Source organism: Solanum pennellii, chromosome 2 (genome assembly GCF_001406875.1).
Source record: "Solanum pennellii chromosome 2, SPENNV200".
NCBI classification, from domain to species: Eukaryota; Viridiplantae; Streptophyta; class Magnoliopsida; order Solanales; family Solanaceae; genus Solanum; species Solanum pennellii.
In genome coordinates, this window is record NC_028638.1 from 31,938,525 (window position 1) to 31,959,705 (window position 21,181).

General features: G+C 33.7%; 1 protein-coding gene across 1 annotated transcript; it reads right to left on the bottom strand.

Moving 5' to 3' along the window:
- Positions 1 to 950: 950 nt before the first annotated feature.
- On the bottom strand, positions 951 to 12,606 carry LOC107010762 (apyrase-like). The gene is given in 10 exon segments (XM_015210045.2): positions 951 to 1,124; positions 1,523 to 1,678; positions 1,681 to 1,711; positions 1,804 to 2,018; positions 2,090 to 2,184; positions 2,271 to 2,470; positions 3,140 to 3,232; positions 3,593 to 3,649; positions 3,781 to 3,909; positions 12,381 to 12,606. Coding segments are annotated over 10 exon segments (1,317 nt in total). The 5' UTR covers position 12,606; the 3' UTR covers positions 951 to 1,008.
- Positions 12,607 to 21,181: the final 8,575 nt, after the last annotated feature.

Sequence of the window (21,181 nt, forward strand, 5' to 3'; positions counted from 1 at the left end):
GTCTCTCACCCTTATCATCGTCGTACCCACATTTTGGTTCACTGGAGCAATGAGCTCTCTATTAGCTTGGGCCATCATAGGTTGAGCCAAAACTCTTAAAAGTTACTTGCTCTTTTAGATTAAACACTTTAATTGGAATAGGACATATCTGTGAATGCCTTTGTAGACAGAAAAAATTTCCAGAACCAATCAGATTAATTTAGCTAAGCAAATCAGTTGCTTAGAGCAGTTCATAGTATGTATTTTTTCTCTTGTTGAGATAGAGAATGAATAATCTTGTTGAGAAGCACTTTTACCTTTTTTGTATTTTATTCATAGAAATACAAGGGTATTAGAAACAAATACAAGTGAAATTCTAAGTGAAAAAAAGAACTATATCATTTTATTCATGTTTGATCTATGATTTGATGAAGTAGCATGGTTGGACACTTAATCTTGAAGAATTACACAATGCTTCATTGTTGATTAAAAACTAACTCGATAGGTTCTTGAAATTAAGGAACCCCCCTAGGGTATTTATCATGCAATTTGTTGACATAAACATTGAAATACTTGAGGGAAGTTTCTCCAAAGACATGAGAATAGTTTCCAATATATTAAGGAAAAGGGTCTGAAAAATAATTCAAATTTGGCTAAAATTGTTGTAACAATATCAAACTTTATGGACAATCTTTTACCCTTGCACTATTAAATAGTGTATTTGAAATTTATTTAAATGAATAAACAAATAATTAATCTTATAAGAGCTTTTTAAGTAGTTACTCCCTTTTGTCCATGTTACATGTAGTCTAAACAAAATGAATGACCTTTTACTTAATCAAGTAGGAATCAAACTCTCATATTTTAAATAGGTACTACTATTATTTAGTCAAGGATAATTTATTCAAATCAAACGCCCTAATGATTTTTTAAGAGGTACACCAGAATATATGAATTGAAGAAAAGAGTAATTAAGACGCTAGTAATAACATTAAATATTGATAAAATTCAAAGATGGCAATGTTCAAATCAGGAGGAAGATGAAACAACATCAATGGCACAACCCAAGGGCCAAGCAGCTCCAACAATATAATTCTTGTATTTAACTTCATGCACCACTGTGATCTCTTGTTTGGGATGCAGCCCTGCCAATTTTAGGTAAAAGAAGAAAATTTATAAATCATGACCTAAGTCTCATGCCTCAAAAGTTATTTATTGAGGTGGAAGAACCCAAATTTATTTAAGTTTCACGGCAACTCCATTCAACTAACATGGAACACACGGGATCATAACAATCACCCCCACTTGAATACTAACTACCTCATTGGTCATGGCTGACATTTCAAGTCCAAACCACCACTTAGAGTGTTGGTCCCGTGCGATGGACTCTCATACCATATAACAATTAATTTAGGTCTAATTCACACCTCATAATCCTAGGCTACCTCATAGACAAGTTCCCCATTCATTCAATGTGGGACACACAAGATCATAACAAAACGTCATTTTTTGTCAATTCAAAATTAATTAAGAATTAACTTACCAAATCCATCAACAAGCAAAGTGTACTCATATACCAAGTCCATGCATATAAAAGGTATGTTTCTCTCATCAATGTTAGGAAATACTGATTTTATGTCTTTTACTTTGGTGTTGCAAGCAAGCTTTGCAGCATGTAGGTATTGTATTGGTTTAGCTCTCCAGAAGGCTTTTTGGGATCAATGATACCAACCTGTACAAATGCAAAATTAACAAAAGTACAATCTTATTAATTTTTTGAAAAAGAAATGATACCAAATTGGACAAGTTAAATAATGTTGGTACCATTGCTGCATAATCATAGAAGAAAGAAGAAGCATAGAGATTTTTGAATCCTTGTCCACCTCCACCATTCCAAATCCCACCAAATGTACACTTTTTATGCTTGCATGGTGCCTTAATTTTGAGTGCTTTTTTAGCTAATGTCCTACATTTCTTCAAGCTTGAACCATGTTTTGGTGATGATGCTTTGTAAGCCACTCCATTGTAAGTGTAATAACCTTTAATGAACCAAATCATAATTAATAAAAGTTGTACTAACAATTAAGGGATTAGAGAGCATTAACCATACCATTATAACCTCCCAAAATACATGGACTACTTGATGAGTTTCCAGAAGCTTTGAAAATTTCAGTTCTAGCTGCTAATTGACCATAGTTTAAATAGCTGTTACATATTATTGATTAATTTGTCAGCACATATACAAAATATCAAAAAAAAGAGTAGTTATAAATATCAATTTAGTAGGTTACCTGTGAACATAGATGTCATAATTAGTTCCCAAAAGAGACTTATTAAGGACATATGGCTCTCCATTTGGTACTTTGGGAGCCTTTATAGCACTTTCTTTAGAGATGGCATATGTCATTTGCACTGATCCACCTCCTAGATCAATTGTAGCTACTGTTCTTTCATATTTACCCAAATTTCCTAATAGGTAGTTCAACGCTACCTGCATTATCACTCAAAGTCAAATAATCATGTAATTTTAGTCACCTATATGATATCCCTACTGAATATTCTATATAATATTTGTTTGCTAAGTACTGTTTCTTTTTCCTTTGTCACGACTTGAAATTAAAGAAAAATTTTAACGCTGATCAATATAAAATTTGTGCTATGGAAGATGATGTTTTACTCATTCTCCACCAAGAAGGTATTTGGTGGAAAACAAATTCTCACCGAAACATTGACAAATTTCCTAATTTTTTTGTATGAAACATTTATTGTTTATTTTTTTTACATAAATTTAATTAAAATATCTGTAAAAATAACCACCAAACATAATTTTTCAATAGTGTGTGCGATCATGGAAGAAGAGGCAAAGGAATTTGAATAAAAAATGAATTTAGATCTACTAATTAGTGGGACATACTCCCTAGTATCATTAGATAAACCTACGATTTAATGAAGACGAAAATATTATATTATCTTATGACGCCAATTTTACTAATTAAGTGATAATTAATAATTATTTATGTCTTAATTGACAGCATGAGCGTGATAATTAATAATTATATTATGTTTTACATTGACAGCGTGAGCAATGACAAAACCATAAACATATATATTATTTTTGCACTAATAATAATTAAACTTTATTAATTTTGAAGTGACTTACCCAAAAATATGAACCTTCTTGTGTACCATCGAGGACTGAAACCCATTCCGCCTTGTAATTAAGAGTAGTTTCATTCTTAAATAAATCCCTCACCTTAAAAATACATACAAAAAATGAAAAATATTAATCAGAATAATAATGAAGGACAATATAATATTTCTCAAGATTTATTTTCTAAAATAATTTATCCATCCATTTTTATTTGTCATGTTTATTTTTTGAAAATTAATTTGACTCATTTTTAAAGGTAAATTAAATTGCGTTAATTCAATGTTTTAAACAAAAAAGTTTATGTATTAATATATTACTATACAAAAAGTACTATCAATTGCAATTCTTTGTATATCTATATCGTAAAATGTTAGTCAAAGTTTCTTTAATATGACTTTAAAAAAGAAATTATGACAATTAAAAATGGACGAAAAAAAAATGAATGAAGAAGCTAATGTGTACCGCTTGCAATATTTTAACAGCAGCATCACCTTTTAATAACCTCAAACCAGCAGTTGCCTGTATAATTTATATTCATACATTAATACTTCATGTAATTAATTATGAAAATTAAAATTTGTAAGAGAGAAATTATAATGAAACAAAATTCTTCTAAATTTGAAAATAAATAAGAATTTTAATTAGTTTACCCCAAGTTTAAGGGGTGTTTGAGTCTGCATATCTTTTGGAACCACGGCTTCAGCTTTGTCCAAAAGAGGTTTTAGAGAAAGAGCTCCAGCTTTAGGATTATTTGCATATGAACTTAGACCTGGATTTATCTGTCCAAAACAATTAATTATATTTAATAATTATGAGAATCACAAATATCAAAAAATAAATATATATTTATGCTACAAGATAAGGATTAAATAAAATTCAATTATGAAAGTTCAAAATAGTACTACTATATAATATATATTATCCATATTTCTGATATACAATAGGGTATCAATCACATAAAAACTAGCTTTGAATAATTGCTTTCTTTGTTTTCTTAATTAAGCGCTTGTTTACGGTAGATTTTATAGTTGAAACTTGAAAATATGAAAATTGAAAGTTTTAGCTTTTGAAATTTAAAAATTTATGTGTTTAAACATGTGATTTACTTTGAAGAAAATTTCAATTTTTATGAATGAAAGTCTCAAAAAAAATTAAAAAAATTTGAAGACAAATATCCAAAATTTCATCTCATTAAACCTATGATCAAACAGATACTTCAAAAACAAATGCAAAATTTGATCCAATATCTACGATCAAGCGTTAGCTTAAAGTTTTGAATTAAATATCTAAATTCTTGCAAACTTTACTTAAGAAGTCAATTAACTCGTACAACGGATTAGCGATCCACCGTTTTAGAAAGAAGGTGTGGGTTTATTAATATTATTTAACTTATTATACGACGTGTGATAGGTGGATAAAAAATAAGTTATTGTTTACAAAATTAATATGATATTTGGTTGACAATTTTGGAATATTCATAACTATTAAAAGTATAAGTTATAATGAAATCTACATATTATTTTATGCAAAATAAAAAAAATGACATAACATAAATAACTAATTTCTGCATAATTAAAATATTTATAAGATAATACATAATTTACTCATAATTAATTTCTAGTATAACTCTAATTAACTACGAAACAACGCCTAATTACACTCATATCTCTAAAGCTTAAACTAATCAGAGACAGATGGTGTACCGCCCCGCAAGGCGGCACATTAAATTTCAGCGTCTCCAACAACTCAGCAGCACATCCTCAAAGCTTGGAGGGTCAAAAGCCTTGTCAAACTACCTCCCCAACTGATGGAGGTTGCTTGCCAACAGGAAGAAACAGGCCATGCTCACCAGGCCAGCCAATGGCTTAAAGACAAAATTCTGTCCAGCCAGTCTGCCATGTGGCAGTAAAGCTGGGAAGACAAAACTGCCTCTTTTCCAGCCTTAGAAAACCTGCCACATGTAGCTTTTATTTTGAATGCTTGCCCAAAACGTTTTGGCTCACTTTTGGAGTCCCTTGTATATTGTTCAAGTTGTCATTCAGATAGAATAGTTAGCATATACTTTCTCTCTTACTTTGTAAAAAGCCCTCTTGTAAACTCTCTTGGAAATATTGGAAAATTGGCCTTGCGGCCTCCCAACTTCTTGCCTTCTTTCTTGATTTAATTTTCTGTTTGTGGCTTGCTTGTGGACTATTGCTTTAGACTCTTGGGCGTTTGGTTGGACTGAAGTTTAGAAGAGCCGTGCAAGCCTTCTCGACTGTCCCACGAGGTGCGAAAATTGACCCCGTGACATGTTGGTATCAGAGCAGTAGTTAAGCATGGCGTCCAGGTCGCAGCGGAATGAAGAGATCGTTCAAGAAAAGGAACCAGAAATTAGGAAGGAGCCTTCCAAGAAACGAGACAAGAGCAAGGTAAGAGAGCCCTCTTGTAACCCTTCTCTTGCTGGTCGAACTACTATTGAAGAGGAGGAAGGCACGGACAACGGCCCACTCGACGAGAGAATCGTCGGAGTTGAGGTGGGGTTGTCGGCCTTGAATCGGAGGATGTAGTGGTTGAAAACAATTTCAGTTCCCTCGAGTCCGTAGCCATTGAAGGGCTGGACGAGGTGAAGAACAACTTGGGTGAACTTGAAGATGTTCAAAGAGAGGATCTCTCTGTCCTTGAGCTCAAGTTCAACGAAGCCATCTCTTCCCTTCAAAGAGAGGTGGAGGCTTTGAGACGGCAGGTCGATGAAGCTGCCGAGGTGGGAGTCGCTCCTCCCGTTACAGTCCGAGAAACCCGTATTGAGGCTCCTAAACCCAAGGAATTTCGTGGGGAAAGGAGTGCTCAAGACGTGGAGAACTTCATATGGCAAATGAGTCCTATTTTGAACACGTTGACATGCACAACGATGCTGCCAAGATCAGAACGGCAGCTATGTACTTGACGGACACAGCCATGCTGTGGTGGCGACGGAAAAAGGCAGATATGGAGAGGGGGGCTTGCCAGATTGATGATTGGGAGCAGTTCAAAGCTGAGCTCAAGCGGCAGTTCTACCCCCAGAACGTCGTTCACGAAGCCCGTCGAAGGTTGAGGGAGTTAAAGCAGACCTCCTCCATTCGGGATTATGTTAAGGAATTCACGAAGTTAACACTTCAGATTCCTAGTTTGACGAGTGAGGACTTGCTGTTCTACTTTCTTGATGGCCTTCAAAATTGGGCCAAGCAGGAGCTGCAAAGACGTCAAGTGCATGACGTAGATGAGGCGATTGTAGTGGCGGAATCGCTCAACGATTTCCGTAGTGATGCTGCAAAGGGGAGGGATAACAGGAGCAGAACTATTCCTCCCAAAGTCGACAACAACAACAGGGGCCGGAACAGACCAAATACCAACCGAAGCAGTGACACGAGAAGCAACCCTCGTGATCAGCCTTCGAACTTCCGGAAAAATTATGAGGACCGCAAGAGGGGTGCTCCTCAGCGGGAAGGTTGTTACATCTGTGGGGAGACGACCCACGCTGCTCGCTAATGTACATCATTGAGGAAGCTGAGCGCCATGGTGGCTGCCGAGAAGCAGCAAGAAAAGGCTGCAGCACAAGCCGGAAGTTCTGCCGGTGAGAAACATGGGCAGAGTAGCGGATCAGACAAAGGCAAGAACGTGGCCGTGCGCATGTTCAATCATATGGCGCTGATCAACCACATTTCCATTGCTGCTTTGGCTACCAAACCAGCTAGCGTCAGGCCTCGAGAATCGCTGTTCGTCGATGCTAAGCTGAACGGCAAAGACGTGCGGATCATGGTAGACACAGGGGCAACTCACAATTTTGTGACTGAGCAGAAGGCCAAGGAGCTGGGCCTCAGTTATGTTGCCAGTAATACCAAGTTGAAGACGGTCAACGCCACGCCTACTACTGTCAATGGCTTTGCGCCTAAAGTTCCAATTGATTTGGGGACTGGACTGGGCAGACTGATTTCACAATTGCCCCTATGGATGTATTTGATGTCATCTTAGGACTTGACTTTTGGTATGAAGTCAATGCCTTCATCTCGCCGCGTCACAACCAGCTGCATATCAGTGACACCGGTGGTTCTTGCGTGGTACCCCTTATTCGGGTACCACAAACTGGGATGCATTTGTCGGCAATGCAGATTATCAAGGGCTTCAAGAGAGGCGAGCCAATATTTCTTGCCACCCTGATTGAAGACGCTGAAAGCTGCACAGAGGCAGTTCCATTGCCGCCTTGCATCGAACAAGTCCTTAGCAACAACAAGGACGTTATGCCAACAGAACTTCCCCAACGGCTGCCACACCGAAGGGAAGTTGATCACCAAATTGAGCTGGTTCCAGGGGCAAAGCCGCCTGCCATGACGCCATATCGCATGGCACCCCCGGAACTGGAGGAGTTAAGGAAGCAGCTCAAGGAGTTGCTGGATGCTGGGCACATCAAGCCGTCCAAGGCGCCGTTTGGTGCGCCTGTTTTGTTCCAGAAGAAGAAGGACGGGACACTTCGTTTATGCATTGACTACCGGGCCCTCAACAAGGTTACGGTGAAGAACAAGTACCCCGTCCCTTTGATTGCAGATTTGTTCGACAGATTGGGACAAGCAAAGGTGTTTACCAAGATGGACTTGAGAAAGGGCTATCACCAAGTCCGGATTGCTGAGGGTGACGAACCAAAGACTGCTTGTGTAACACGATATGGTGCATTCGATTGGCTGGTAATGCCATTTGGGTTGACGAACGCACCGGCAACATTTTGCACACTGATGAACAAACTGTTCCACTCCTACTTGGACCAGTTTGTTGTGATTTACTTGGATGATATTGTTGTCTACAGCAACACCATGGAGGACCATGTAGAGCACTTGTGCAAAGTGTTCAAGATCTTGCGCGACAACGAGCTGTATGTGAAGCGTGAGAAGTGCAGCTTCGCTCAACCAACTGTCCATTTCCTTGGGCACACTATTAGCCACGGTGAGATCAGAATGGATATCGATAAGATAGATGCTATTAAGAATTGGGAGGCTCCAACGAAGGTACCAGAATTGAGGTCCTTCCTTGGCCTTGCCAATTACTACCGTCGGTTCATCTTCAATTATTCAGCAGTTGCAGCTCCTCTCACGGACTTGCTGAAGAAGGATCGTGATTGGAATTGGTCGGAGGGTTGCCAAACTGCCTTTGAAAGGCTGAAGACTGCAGTGATGGAAGAGCCTGTGTTGGCCTCACCAGACTTCTCCAAGGCATTCGAAGTCCACACGGATGCATCAGACTTCGCTATCGGTGGTGTCCTAATGCAAGAAGACCACCCGATAGCCTATGAGAGCAGGAAATTGAATGAAGCAGAGCGGCGGTATTCAGCGCATGAGAAGAAGATGACAGCCATGGTGCACTGCCTGAGAACGTGGCGCCATTACTTGCTGGGAGCTCACTTTGTCGTCAAGACGGACAACGTCGCGACGACATATTTCCAATCTCAAAAGAAGATGTCCGCCAAGCAAGCTCGATGGCAAGACTTCTTGGCTGAATTCGACTTTACTCTGGAGTACAAGCCGGGGAAAGCGAACGTGGTTGCCGATCCCTTAGCCGCAAGACATCTTTGGCTGCCATTGTGAGCTCAAGCAGCAGCTCACTTGTTGATCACATAAAGGAGGGATTGCAGCATGATCCCATTGCTAAACAACTCTTTGCCTTGGCCCAGCAAGGCAAGACAAAGAAGTTTTGGGAGGAAGGCGGCCTGCTCTATACAACGGGCAGGCGTGTGTACGTCCCGAAGTGGGCTAGACTTCGGCGTACACTGATTAAAGAAGGCCACGATTCTGCTTGGGCTGGTCACCCGGGGCAGAAGAGGACCTTGGCCTTACTTGAAGCTTCATACTACTGGCCTCGGATGCGGGACGACGTCGAGGCCTATGTGCGAACGTGCCTTATTTGTCAACAGGACAAGGTAGAAACAAAGGTACCGGGCGGATTGCTGGAGCCGCTGCCCATTGCTGAAAAGCCTTGGGACAGCGTCACCATGGACTTTATCACCTGCTTGCCAAACTCGGAAGGGTTTGGGACAATTATGGTCGTGGTGGACCGCTTCTCTAAATATGCGACGTTCACTGCCACCACGGCTTACTGCAAAGCCAAGGAAGCTGCCAGGATCTTTCTGCGTAATGTTGTCAAATACTGGGGCATTCCGAAGCATATTATTAGTGATCGGGATCCCCGATTCACTGGCTCATTCTGGAGGGAATTGTTTAGCTTATTGGGGTCGGAGTTACACTTCTCGACCAGCTTCCACCCTCAGACAGACGAACAAACGGAGAGGATCAATGCACTGTTGGAGTGCTACTTGAGGCACTATGTTAGTGCCAATCAGAGGGATTGGGCAAGGCTGCTGGATACTGCCCAATTCTCGTATAACTTGCAGCGCAGTCAGGCGACGGGAAGGAGTCCGTTTGAGTTAGCAACGGGGCAGCAGCCCAACACGCCCCAATCCTTGCCCGTCGACGCCGGTTTCAAAAGTCCAGGTGCCTATCAGATGGCCAAAGCCTGGGAAGAACAAATCGACCTTGCACGGTCGTACCTTGACAAGGCTGCCCGGAAGATGAAGAAATTTGCGGATCGTAAGCGACGTCCGGTGGATTACAGAATTGGGGATCGAGTCATGGTGAAACTCAATCCTAGGCAATTCAAGTCACTGCGAGGCGTGAATCAGAATCTCATCCGCAAATACGAGGGGCCATTCGAGATTTTTGCCAAGGCTGGCAAAATTTCTTATCGGGTTGACATGCCTCATCACCTGAAAATTCATCCAGTCTTCCATTCTAGTCAATTGAAGCCTTATTTCGAAGACAAAGAAGACAAGGACCGGGGGCAGTCCGAGAGGGACAGACTCTTCATCACGCCGCCTACTGTGGACAAACAGATTGAGGCTATCATCGATCACCAGCTTGTTCGTGGGAAAGGCTGGAACAATTCTAGTTCACAGTTCCTTGTTCACTGGAAGGGAACGGCACCGGAGGAGGCAACTTGGGAGAAGTACGAGGACTTGTGGCAGTTTCGCGACAAGGTCCATCGGTACATGCAGTTATGTGGCGTCGGGGTCGTCGCCAATTCAGGCGGGGGAGCGTGTACCGCCCCGCAAGGCGGCACATTAAATTCCAGCGTCTCCAACAACTCAGCAGCACATCCTCAAAGCTTGGAGGGTCAAAAGCCTTGTCAAACTACCTCCCCAACTGATGGAGGTTGCTTGCCAACAGGAAGAAACAGGCCATGCTCACCAGGCCAGCCAATGGCTTAAAGACAAAATTCTGTCCAGCCAGTCTGCCATGTGGCAGTAAAGCTGGGAAGACAAAACTGCCTCTTTTCCAGCCTCAGAAAACCTGCCACATGTAGCTTTTATTTTGAATGCTTGCCCAAAACGTTTTGGCTCACTTTTGGAGTCCCTTGTATATTGTTCAAGTTGTCATTCAGATAGAATAGTTAGCATATACTTTCTCTCTTACTTTGTAAAAAGCCCTCTTGTAAACTCTCTTGGAAATATTGGAAAATTGCTGCCTCCCAACTTCTTGCCTTCTTTCTTGATTTAATTTTCTGTTTGTGGCTTTGCTTGTGGACTATTGCTTTAGACTCTTGGGCGTTTGGTTGGACTGAAGTTTAGAAGAGCCGTGCAAGCCTTCTCGACTGTCCCACGAGGTGCGAAAATTGACCCCGTGACAGATGGTCCCTTCAGTCACTAACAGATATGATAGTTTTAACAAAAGCAAACGAAAATTAGCATTTATATATTCTAATCTATATAATATAGATACATTTTTTATTTTTTCCCTATAGTAGACCAATTAGTGCATAATGTGGACTGTGGAAGCATAATTAGGCTTTTGATGATTTCTTTTTTAAAATTTAAACCTTCAACCCTCAACTCTACTTTTTTTTTTAATAAAGGAAATAGAAAGATAAAATATATATAGGTGGAAACAACAGTGCTAATAAGAGATCCAAGATACTTTACTGTTGTTAATCTTAATCGAAAGCATGTGACGTTTGAACTGTCCATAATTATCTACTCCTTCCGTTCATAAATATTTGGCACATATATTAAAAATAAATGTCCAAAATTAATTGTCAATTTAAATAATAAAAAAATAATTAATTATTTATTTCAATTTTGCTCTTAATAATTACTCCATTTTACTTCCTCTGTCCCTATTAAGTTGTCCACTTTATAAAAGACACACATATTAAGATAATAATAATTAACATAGTGAAGTTACAATCTTATCCTTATTAAATATGGTTTTAAAAAGGATAAATTAAAAATTTTCAAAAAATTTAAATGAGAGAATAATAGGAAAATCTTTTTTATTCTTTCTTGATTGGTCAAAATGGACAAGTAAATAGGAACATCTAAAAGAGAAAATATGGACAAGTAAATAGGTACAGAGAAAGTATTTAATTGAAAGTTAGGTAGATTTTTGACATTCTTGCTATAGTAGAATTACATTGGTCAAATTATATATTATATTAAATTTTTCATTAAAAAAAGTGCATGACCTTACCCGACAATTGTGAACGGAGGGAGCGCTAAACTAGTTCATTTATTATGGTTGTCTGACATTTGTTTTGGGAATAATTATTAATCATATTTTTAAGATTATTAAATAATTTCTTTTTCAAAAAAAAGGGAATTACTTAAACCCTTCTTGGAAAAATTATTTTGTTGCCTGTTGTATCTTAGGGTTTAAGAAGTAATTTCCATCTTACTATACATTTTTCACACCAGAGATGTTCATGAACCTTATACGCCAGGTGCGACAAATTAGAATTTATAGAAAGGGCAAGTCAGACAAAACAAGAAACAATGATAATTCTTTGTCTTTAAAGAGATATCATATTCAAGCTTTTTGAATATACGTATATATAGAAAAAATCTTATTAGAGAATGTTTTCATATTAAATAAATAAATTTTACATAATGCATATCTAAATTAGTCAAGATTTTATTATATGTACAAAATATTAAATAAAATATTATCATTTATACATAAGCCAGAAAAAGGTGTTTCACCTACTTTGCATATTAGTGAAGGTTAATCAATTGAACTCTTGTCCTGAATCTAACTAGGCCTTTTTTATGTCATTCATTTCAAGTTTTGAAAAATAAAAATAAAAACTCCACTATTATTATACAATTATTTAGCTTTCACACCATCAAATTTTCGAAAAGAATGTATAATTAGGACAGGTAACTATTCATAATAAGTGAAAATAGACGTATACGCACCGCAAGAAAATATTCAATATGATTGCCAATGGGAAGTAGATCCAATTTAGTGTCAAAACGAAAGACATGAACTCTACTTCCTGTGCTTCCAGCATCAAATATCACTGCATAATGCTCTGATTCATGGCTTAGAAGTAACCTTCTTACATGAGATGAAGCAATAGAATAATGACACAAAAACAACAAAACTAAAAAGTGAAGAGGAAAATTGTTTTGCCTCTTCATATTTGCTTTCTTCACTTCACTTATCTCTTAAAGCAAATACTAATTGTCTTTATATAAGAAAAGAAATGTGTAATCACCACCAGAGCTCATTGATTTTTATAATAATATAACAATTAATTATTTATCAATTTATTTGGTGTTAATTAGCTTGTAAATAGGGTAGGTGAAGCATCAAAAACATCGGTGCGTTTTCTGATTTTCTAATTAAGTGGAGTAATTTATATTGAGGTATAACTCATGTGCTTACACCATTATATTTTATAATGTTTTAAATACATATTACCACTATTATAGAAAAGTTTAGTTTCAACATTTCTGTTTTAAGTCTTTTAGTTTAAATTTGGGATCTTTTTGTCATTTCAGTACTTCATTATAGCTTATAGGTTTACAACGTGGACAATTTGGTCATAAATTTTATTAAACTGATATGTATTAAAGACTATATACGTGCATTTAATCTTGTTTTGATATAGACATGTAGTAATGCTTTATGTTTGATTTAAAGCATTATAGACTATCTGTTAGTCTTTCCGCTTGTTTTGACATGGACATTAGACACCATCTCTCCTTGATACGACGGTTAGTATGTATTCTTCTTATCTTCTCTATTAGTTGTAATGTAATGTAATTCATTCGTTTTTTTCCTCTACGTGTGGTGTTGTTGCATAAGGTAAAAGACTATACCAAATAAAGTCAAGAACAAAATTATGAATTAGTATCACAGATCAAAGTGGAAATTGAAAAATAAATGAATGAAAGCAGTGAACAGAGAAATAAAATTATGAACTAATTAAAAGGTGAAATGCTCCCTATTGCTTGTGCAAACATCTCCGTGCATATTATTCACTAGTGTACTTAGTCGCGCTTTGCGCGGTTATGAAAAAGATTAAAATAAAATTAAATATTTAATATCAATAATTACTTTAATAAAAAGAACTTTTTGTTAATCACATAATTTTATAGAAGAGAAATTATGAAAAATATTTAGATTAAATATGAAATTTATTAAGAAATCAATATATGTGAACTTCAAAAAGTTAAATATAAAAAATAAATTTTATAGAGAAAAGGGAAGGTAATAAGAATTGGGTAATATTAGAACTACTTAAATGTAAACTTGTGATCATTTTTTTGTATTTGAGATTTTCTTAGTATAATTTATATATATTTATGTAAACTTGAAATCTAATCTTTCTTTTATGCTTATTTGTAATTTTATAAATTATATTCTTAGTATAATTTTTCGGCAATGTATAACTCAGATTGCTTTTAATAGTTAGTATTCATAACTATATAGTTAGCCAACACTATTATAAATCATTATCCACAATTACTATTACTTGTTCTCGTCATAACCCAATCATCACATGTTTTAATTATTTTTATTGTACAATATTAGATTAATTTAATATTTGTATTAATAACTTTTTAATAATTAAATTTTAAATAAAAAAAGTTTAAAAATCTTAATTAGTTAAATTTCATACTTATTATTATTATTATTATTATTATTATTATTATTATTATTATTATTATTATCATCATTATACTTAGGTTTAGATATCCAATTATTTTTGGGATAACTTATATTGGGAAAAAATATAAAATTTAAAAATAACATAAAAGAGAACAAAAGAGAGAATTAACTACGAAAAAAAATTCAAGAAAATGACACATACACTATTCCTATTTCTTTTAATTTTGTTTGGCTTAAACACAAAAAATTAAAAAATATATTTCACATTTTAAATAAATATTACATTTAACATAATAAATTCCTAAGAATAAAAAGTCACAGTAATTAAGAGGATTAATAATATGACTTTGAACTTTTGTAACATAATAAGAGTAATATTTGTACATTATTACACTAATAAAGAACATTAATTATAGAAAATGAAAAACAAACAAATTACAGTTATTGAGACAAATATTTTATTATAAGTAAATAGAAAGGTAAGAAACCAACTAAATGTTTAAAATTATACATTAACCATAATTTTGAAATAAATTTAAAACTCCTGAAAAATAACAAAAATAAAAATATAAAGACTTATTAATAAACAACTTGAAATATTCTAAGAAAAACAACAAAAATTAAAAATTTATGAATTCTAATTTTACATATTAATAAATAATTTATTTTTAATAAAATCATGTGTATTTTAAAAACAATAAATTAACTTTACATTCTTATGTTCTATCATTTTTGTTAATAAAAATTGTTTCACCGGATTATAAAAGTATATGTACATATTTCTTTAAGTAGCATATTGATTAGGGGTGGACATTCGGCATTTCGATTCGATTTCGTGTATTTTCGATTTTTGGTTCTTGTAAATTGTGTACCGAATACCAAATCAAAATATTTCGGTTCGATTCGATTCAGTTTTTTTTATTTGTTTTTTTTAATGGGCCTGCTTAGTGGGCTTTTTAAAATTTTAAACTTTACAATTTTTTTGTTTGATTTTTAAACTTTACAATATTGGTTTTGTTTTTCTTTTTTTTGCTGGCGGCTGCTGCTGCTGCTGGCGCCTGGCGGCTGCTACTGCTACTGCCTGAAAGAGGAAGAGGAAGAAGAGGAAGAGTTGTTGTCTGCAAGGGGAAGAGGAGGCCGCAGATGAATATTAAAAATAAATTAGGAATAGGGACATTACATAGGGTTTCACATTCTTTTTTGTTTTTTTAAAAGATTATTTAACATTAATAATTATTATTAATATAACATAAATATAATATAAATTATAGTATAATATTTCGGTTTATACCGAAATACCAAAAATCAAAGTAATACGTATCGAAAATCGAATCGAAAATCGAAATGACGAAAATCGAAATTCTGAAAAAATTCGGTTCAGTTAGGTGTTTCGGTTTTCCGGTGCTTATGCCCACCCTTAATATCGATTTCTACTTCTATGTTTTAAAATATTATAAGCCACAAACACAATAAACTAATATTATCAATAAAAAAGTGAGAGATGAATTTACCTAAACAAATAATTATTTTTGAAGGTGTTATCATTATATATAGTTAAATTATCTAAGAATCATATAGAGGCCTAAGAAGAATAACTTAGATGTTTTTTTTAAAAAAACTCAGGATTTCTATCTTCATGAACATAAACAAATAATATCAAATGTATGATTCAACAAAGAAAGAGTTGTAATTAGATTAGACATATCAAATTATTTTTCCTTGTAAACTCAAATTATGCAAGAATGTCTAACCATTTTCATTATAGATATATCTTTTATAATCGGCAAATCTGATCAAAAGTTAAAAAATTATCTACCAAAAGAAGAAAAGGATAAAGAATAAAGAGAAAATTATTTAAACACATATAATCATTTTTGACAAAACATAAATAATTCAAAAAGAAATAATATATAGAAACATTATTTCTTAAGGACCTAAAAAAATAAAGAATAATCATTATATAGCTCAAAATTCATTAATCTCCATCTCTGAATGTTTTCGTTTCATACTATATACAAGAGTCAAGAAAAATAATAACAAATAAATTATTAGTCCTAAAATGAATCTCAAAGTTAACAAAATAAAATATTATATCTCATAAAGAATAAGGGAAAATTACATTTAATCATAAATTCTCCTACATAATCATTTTGGACAAATAATCAATATATATAACTCAAAATCCACTAATCTTCTTGCTTGATGTTATCATTTCATCCTATATACAAGAGTCAAGAAAAATAATAACAAATACATTATAGTCATAAATAAATCTCAAAGATAACAAAACAAAATAATTTATCTAGAACAAATAAAAATATGATGACATATTAGCCTTACTTGCTAATTAAAAGTAATATATGAAATAATATTTGAAAAAATAATGCACCTCAAAGCTTACAAATATTGTAACATTTCTTTCACTAATTCTCTACCCAAAGATGATTACAAAATAACACACAATTTTAGTGTGATTTTATAGTGTTAATATAACCTTTCACATTAAATAATTAGAAGTTATGAATATGAAAAGTTTAAGAGGTTATGAATATGAAAGGTTTTAGGGATATGAATATAATTAATACTAATTTAAGAATAGAATCTATATAATTAAAGAGGTATAAGTTTATAAGAAAAAAATAATTGAAAAAAATAAGAAAAAATGTCAAGTAAAAGAAGAAAAATAAGAAAAATGAATGGAGATCATAGAGAGGTGCCACATCACCTCCTCTATGATCCTCATTTATATAGATATATAGATTGTTGAAAATTTAATTTTTAGATTAATGATATGGTGAACCGTGAATGGTTGTTATTTAAGAGGCAATAATGTATATTTGATGGTGATTAAGTTCAAAAATGTTTACTACTTTTCTTGTTTCATTTTTTCTATATGGTGAGTAAATTGAGTTCTCATTGACAAGAAAAACTTAATTGTTCAGTAAAAACTATTTGTGAAAGCTATAATTTTTAATCAATTTTCTTTGTTATAGATAGAGAAATAACAGTACTCAAGCTTTATCATAGTGGTTGTGATGCCATACATTTGCATATGCCTTTGTAGTTGTTTTGAGTTATTTGGTGTTCTAAGGTCAATCAAAAGTTTATGTGGAACTGATTGTTGTTTTGTTGGTAATTTTAATGGCATCTGATGTTCTACAATCATCCAATATTTGATTTTGTCACCAGAGGTAAATCAAGTATAATTGGACAATATGTCAAATTTCTTACCATAAGCTATACACCTAATTATGTGTGGATAGCAGAGACGCTAGGCATGAAACTCAATTAAATCATGATTTGATAAATACTTTTCAATATTGTAAGACTAGCGAAAGGACAACTATTAATGAATTTATGACTTATATGACATATTATTATACTCTCTTTAGTTTTACTATGAATGGAATATTGACAAAATGAAAAAGAAAGAGAAAGACTATATTAGCTTGAGAACATTCCTGTTATAACGTTCCAGGACAATATTTTATTTTTTGCTACTTTTTTAGAGTACCTTAATAGATTTTCTTAGCTCTTTATCTACATATACTGCTCGAATTAATGTTAACATGCTCTCTTCTTTTCATGACTATAGGCTTTTAAAATATTTCTTTGTCAATGTCTTTTATCTTTTTATTTTTTCAAATATAAGTACTAACAACTACCCATAACTTTATAACTGTACGTATGTTTTATATCAAGTTTATAAAGAGGCTACAAAAAGTCACACAAGTAACAATTAGCATCACCATTTCCCAACATGATAAGAGTTATCATGTATGTGATGTTGTTAATTATTAAGAGTTTATACTTTAGCATATACTAGTTCTACATAGAAAATATTTGTCGATGCAGAAACTTATGCAATGAGAGTATTATCGCGTACTCACTACCCCTGTCCTTTTACGTTTGTTCGGAATTTAATATCTTTAAATTAAATTAAAAATTTATTATATTTTAATTCAAAAAATTTATCGGTCAAATAAAATATTAATGTCCGTCCCATTCGGCAAAGCAATCTTGGACCCTCTTGGTTGCGCTGTGCTGGGATGCACTAGTCTTCCACACGCCAGCGATGAGATGAATCTCTATACACTGACTGGATGCGTACTTGCATGATCAATCGATGGGCGGGGGAATTGCGTAAATGATGAGACCGGCCTAACCTAACCTAAAGTCAAGGCTCTTCCCTCTCTTGATGGCAAATCTTGATTGACTGACACTAGGAACCGATTCGGAGAAAGAAGAAGCATGGTATGAGATAGGTGGGAAGAAATTTCCGATAGAGAATTACTTAACTCGATGGTTAACTTACCGAATACTAAGAGGGTGTTTGGATTGGGTTAAAAGTTGGTCAAACCTACTTTAAGTCAGTTTTTAACTTTTGAAAGTGTTTGACTAATATAAACAATTAGAAAGTGTTTGACAATGTCAAAAATAACAAAAGTAGGTTTCCTCAAGAGGTTGTCACGTCCCGCCCAACCAACCCTTAAAAAACTTGATTTCTCACGATTGATGGCCAATATGTCTGGTGGAGAACCTCCTCGAGGGGTTGTCCCGCCCCACCACCAATATCACAAAAAAAAGAAAAAAGAAAAACAGAATTTAGAGGAAGAAGATAGCTTCATTTACTGTATAAAAAAATATGTCTAATATTCCTAGCTTGGACGGTAAGAACTCATGCTGAGCTTCCTTAGGCCTTTGGTCAGAATGTCAGCAAGCTGATTTTGATCGATACTAACTTATTATGATTTCTCTACTAAAATGACAATCATCATCTCGATATGTTTAGTACGTTTATGATAGACTAGATTAGCAACTAGATGAATGGCTGACTTACTATGATCACTATATGGAAGTTGTATTTCTACATCTAAGCCTTTCAACATTACTAATTCAGCCACATTAATAGATGTTAAACTATACTCTGCTTCGAACTCTAACTTGAAATTGTTATTTGTTTTTTAGCTTTCCATGAAACCATAGATCCTCCCAGTTTGATCACACATCCTATTACAAATTTAATTGTAAGAGGACATGTTCACTACATCAAAAATGAGCTTTAGCGGTAATTAATTAGCAATTGCTGCTAATTATGTGTTTTCAACGACAATTAGCACTCTTTGTATATGTCCTTAAACGCTTTAGCTACATTGGATCTAATGACACTTAACTAATGTCAGTAAAGATTTTAGCACTCTTATTAATATATCTATTTATTGCCGCTAAAAGTTTTTTTTTTTTAAGTAGCTGCCCAATTTGCATTAACAAAAGGCATTCACTTCATTGTTTGTAAAGTAGTATTCTTTAACCTGGTTGTTTCTTGATGTATCTAACAATTTTGAGTGCAACATATACATGTGAGATTTTTTTAGGTTGTTATAAAAATTGATTTAAGGTTTGAACACTAAATGATATATCAGACCATGTCATGTTTAGATACAAAAGTTCTCCAATCAATGTTTGATAAGAACCAGCTTCAGACTACTTCAGGTAATCAAAATGTCATCAACTTATTGTAGTCCTATTAGAGGTCTTCTTTGTGAACAAATAATATCATGCTGACTTTCTTGTTTTCTTTTCATTTTATTTTGTAAGTATACATTTTATTTATATTATCCACACTCATTCTCCTACTTGCCCCTACTTATTTTATAGGATCAATTTTTTTCTAGGGACAATAATTACAATATTTTAACAATGTATTAATGAATAAGAAATTATTCTTTAATTTATCTAAGATGTTATTCATATCAATCAACAATGTTGAAATACGTTCTCCAAGCTCCATCTGATATTAATTGTCTCATCTTCTTTGTGCACATCTTTTACAAAATTTAAAGAAGAAATGTTTTTTCTTTTTACCATTTTATTCTTGTCTCTTCCAAAATCTTGTAATTTATTTGAGAAAAAAGTTATACTGATATCATTGGTATTAAAATATAAACACTATTTAGAACTCTTCATATTTTTAATTTCTATAGTATGTATTTTCAAGAACATATAATATTAAAGATAAAAATAATTAATTTTATTGTAATTTTTTAAAATGACAAATATTTTAAGTAATTTTGATATTTAATAAGAGACGCGGGAACGATATTATCATTTTCTTTATACATGAATATAAGATTTAATAAGAGAAATTCAAGTAGCATATTTACTTCCTTGATAACGCGTACTTGTTACTTTTGAAATTGGAATTAAAAAGATTGATTGCTTTTTTCTTTAGTTTGCACAAAGTTCCACCTATGTTAGTTGAAGAAAAAATATTACTAACATATTTATGCGTATTATGGAATAATTTTGCTATCTCTAAGTGAAGGTGGGTAGGTCACTTTCTTGTTTACGTCTTTTTTTAGTCAGACTACTTAATTAGAAATGTTGAATATTATATATAAATTGATGTTCCTTGACTTTAACATGATTTTACTTTCTTATATTTTAATACCCTTCGATTGAAATTCTGGATCCTAAACAGATTTCAAATATTCCTTGGGACACATCAATAGGACAATTGAGATCTTTTTTATATATAAATACAAGATAATTGACAGCATGAAACATGTTAATTAATTATAAAGCTAAAGTAAAACCTATAATTAACTGCTTATATATCATGCCAATAATTTAATATTAAAAAATATCTTCTGCTTGCAATTTGGATTCTATATTCTATGAAAAAGAATAGAGTACTAATACTATATATTATATTTTTTATTTAGTCACTTTTCATCATTTCATGTCTTTTTCTAAGCAAGCGTACTGCATATACATAATTTATTATCCTATTCGTGGCATAATAATTGAAAATATCCCTTGAACTTAGTTTAATAATTTATTAGCTGTACGACAAGTAATTATCAACATGGTGGTTCGATGAATATGAAACACGAGATTTCCATCTTTCCCCCCAAAAATATAATTCCCCCACATAATAATCGCGTGCTACATAAAATTTAAAATCTTTCTTTATTTTTCTAACAAAATATATTATTTTCTTTTTTCAATATATATATATTTTTATCTCTAAAGCCATCAGGGGTGTATTAATCTCCAAGAAAATTGTTTGGGCCAATCGAACATGATAAAAGAGGGG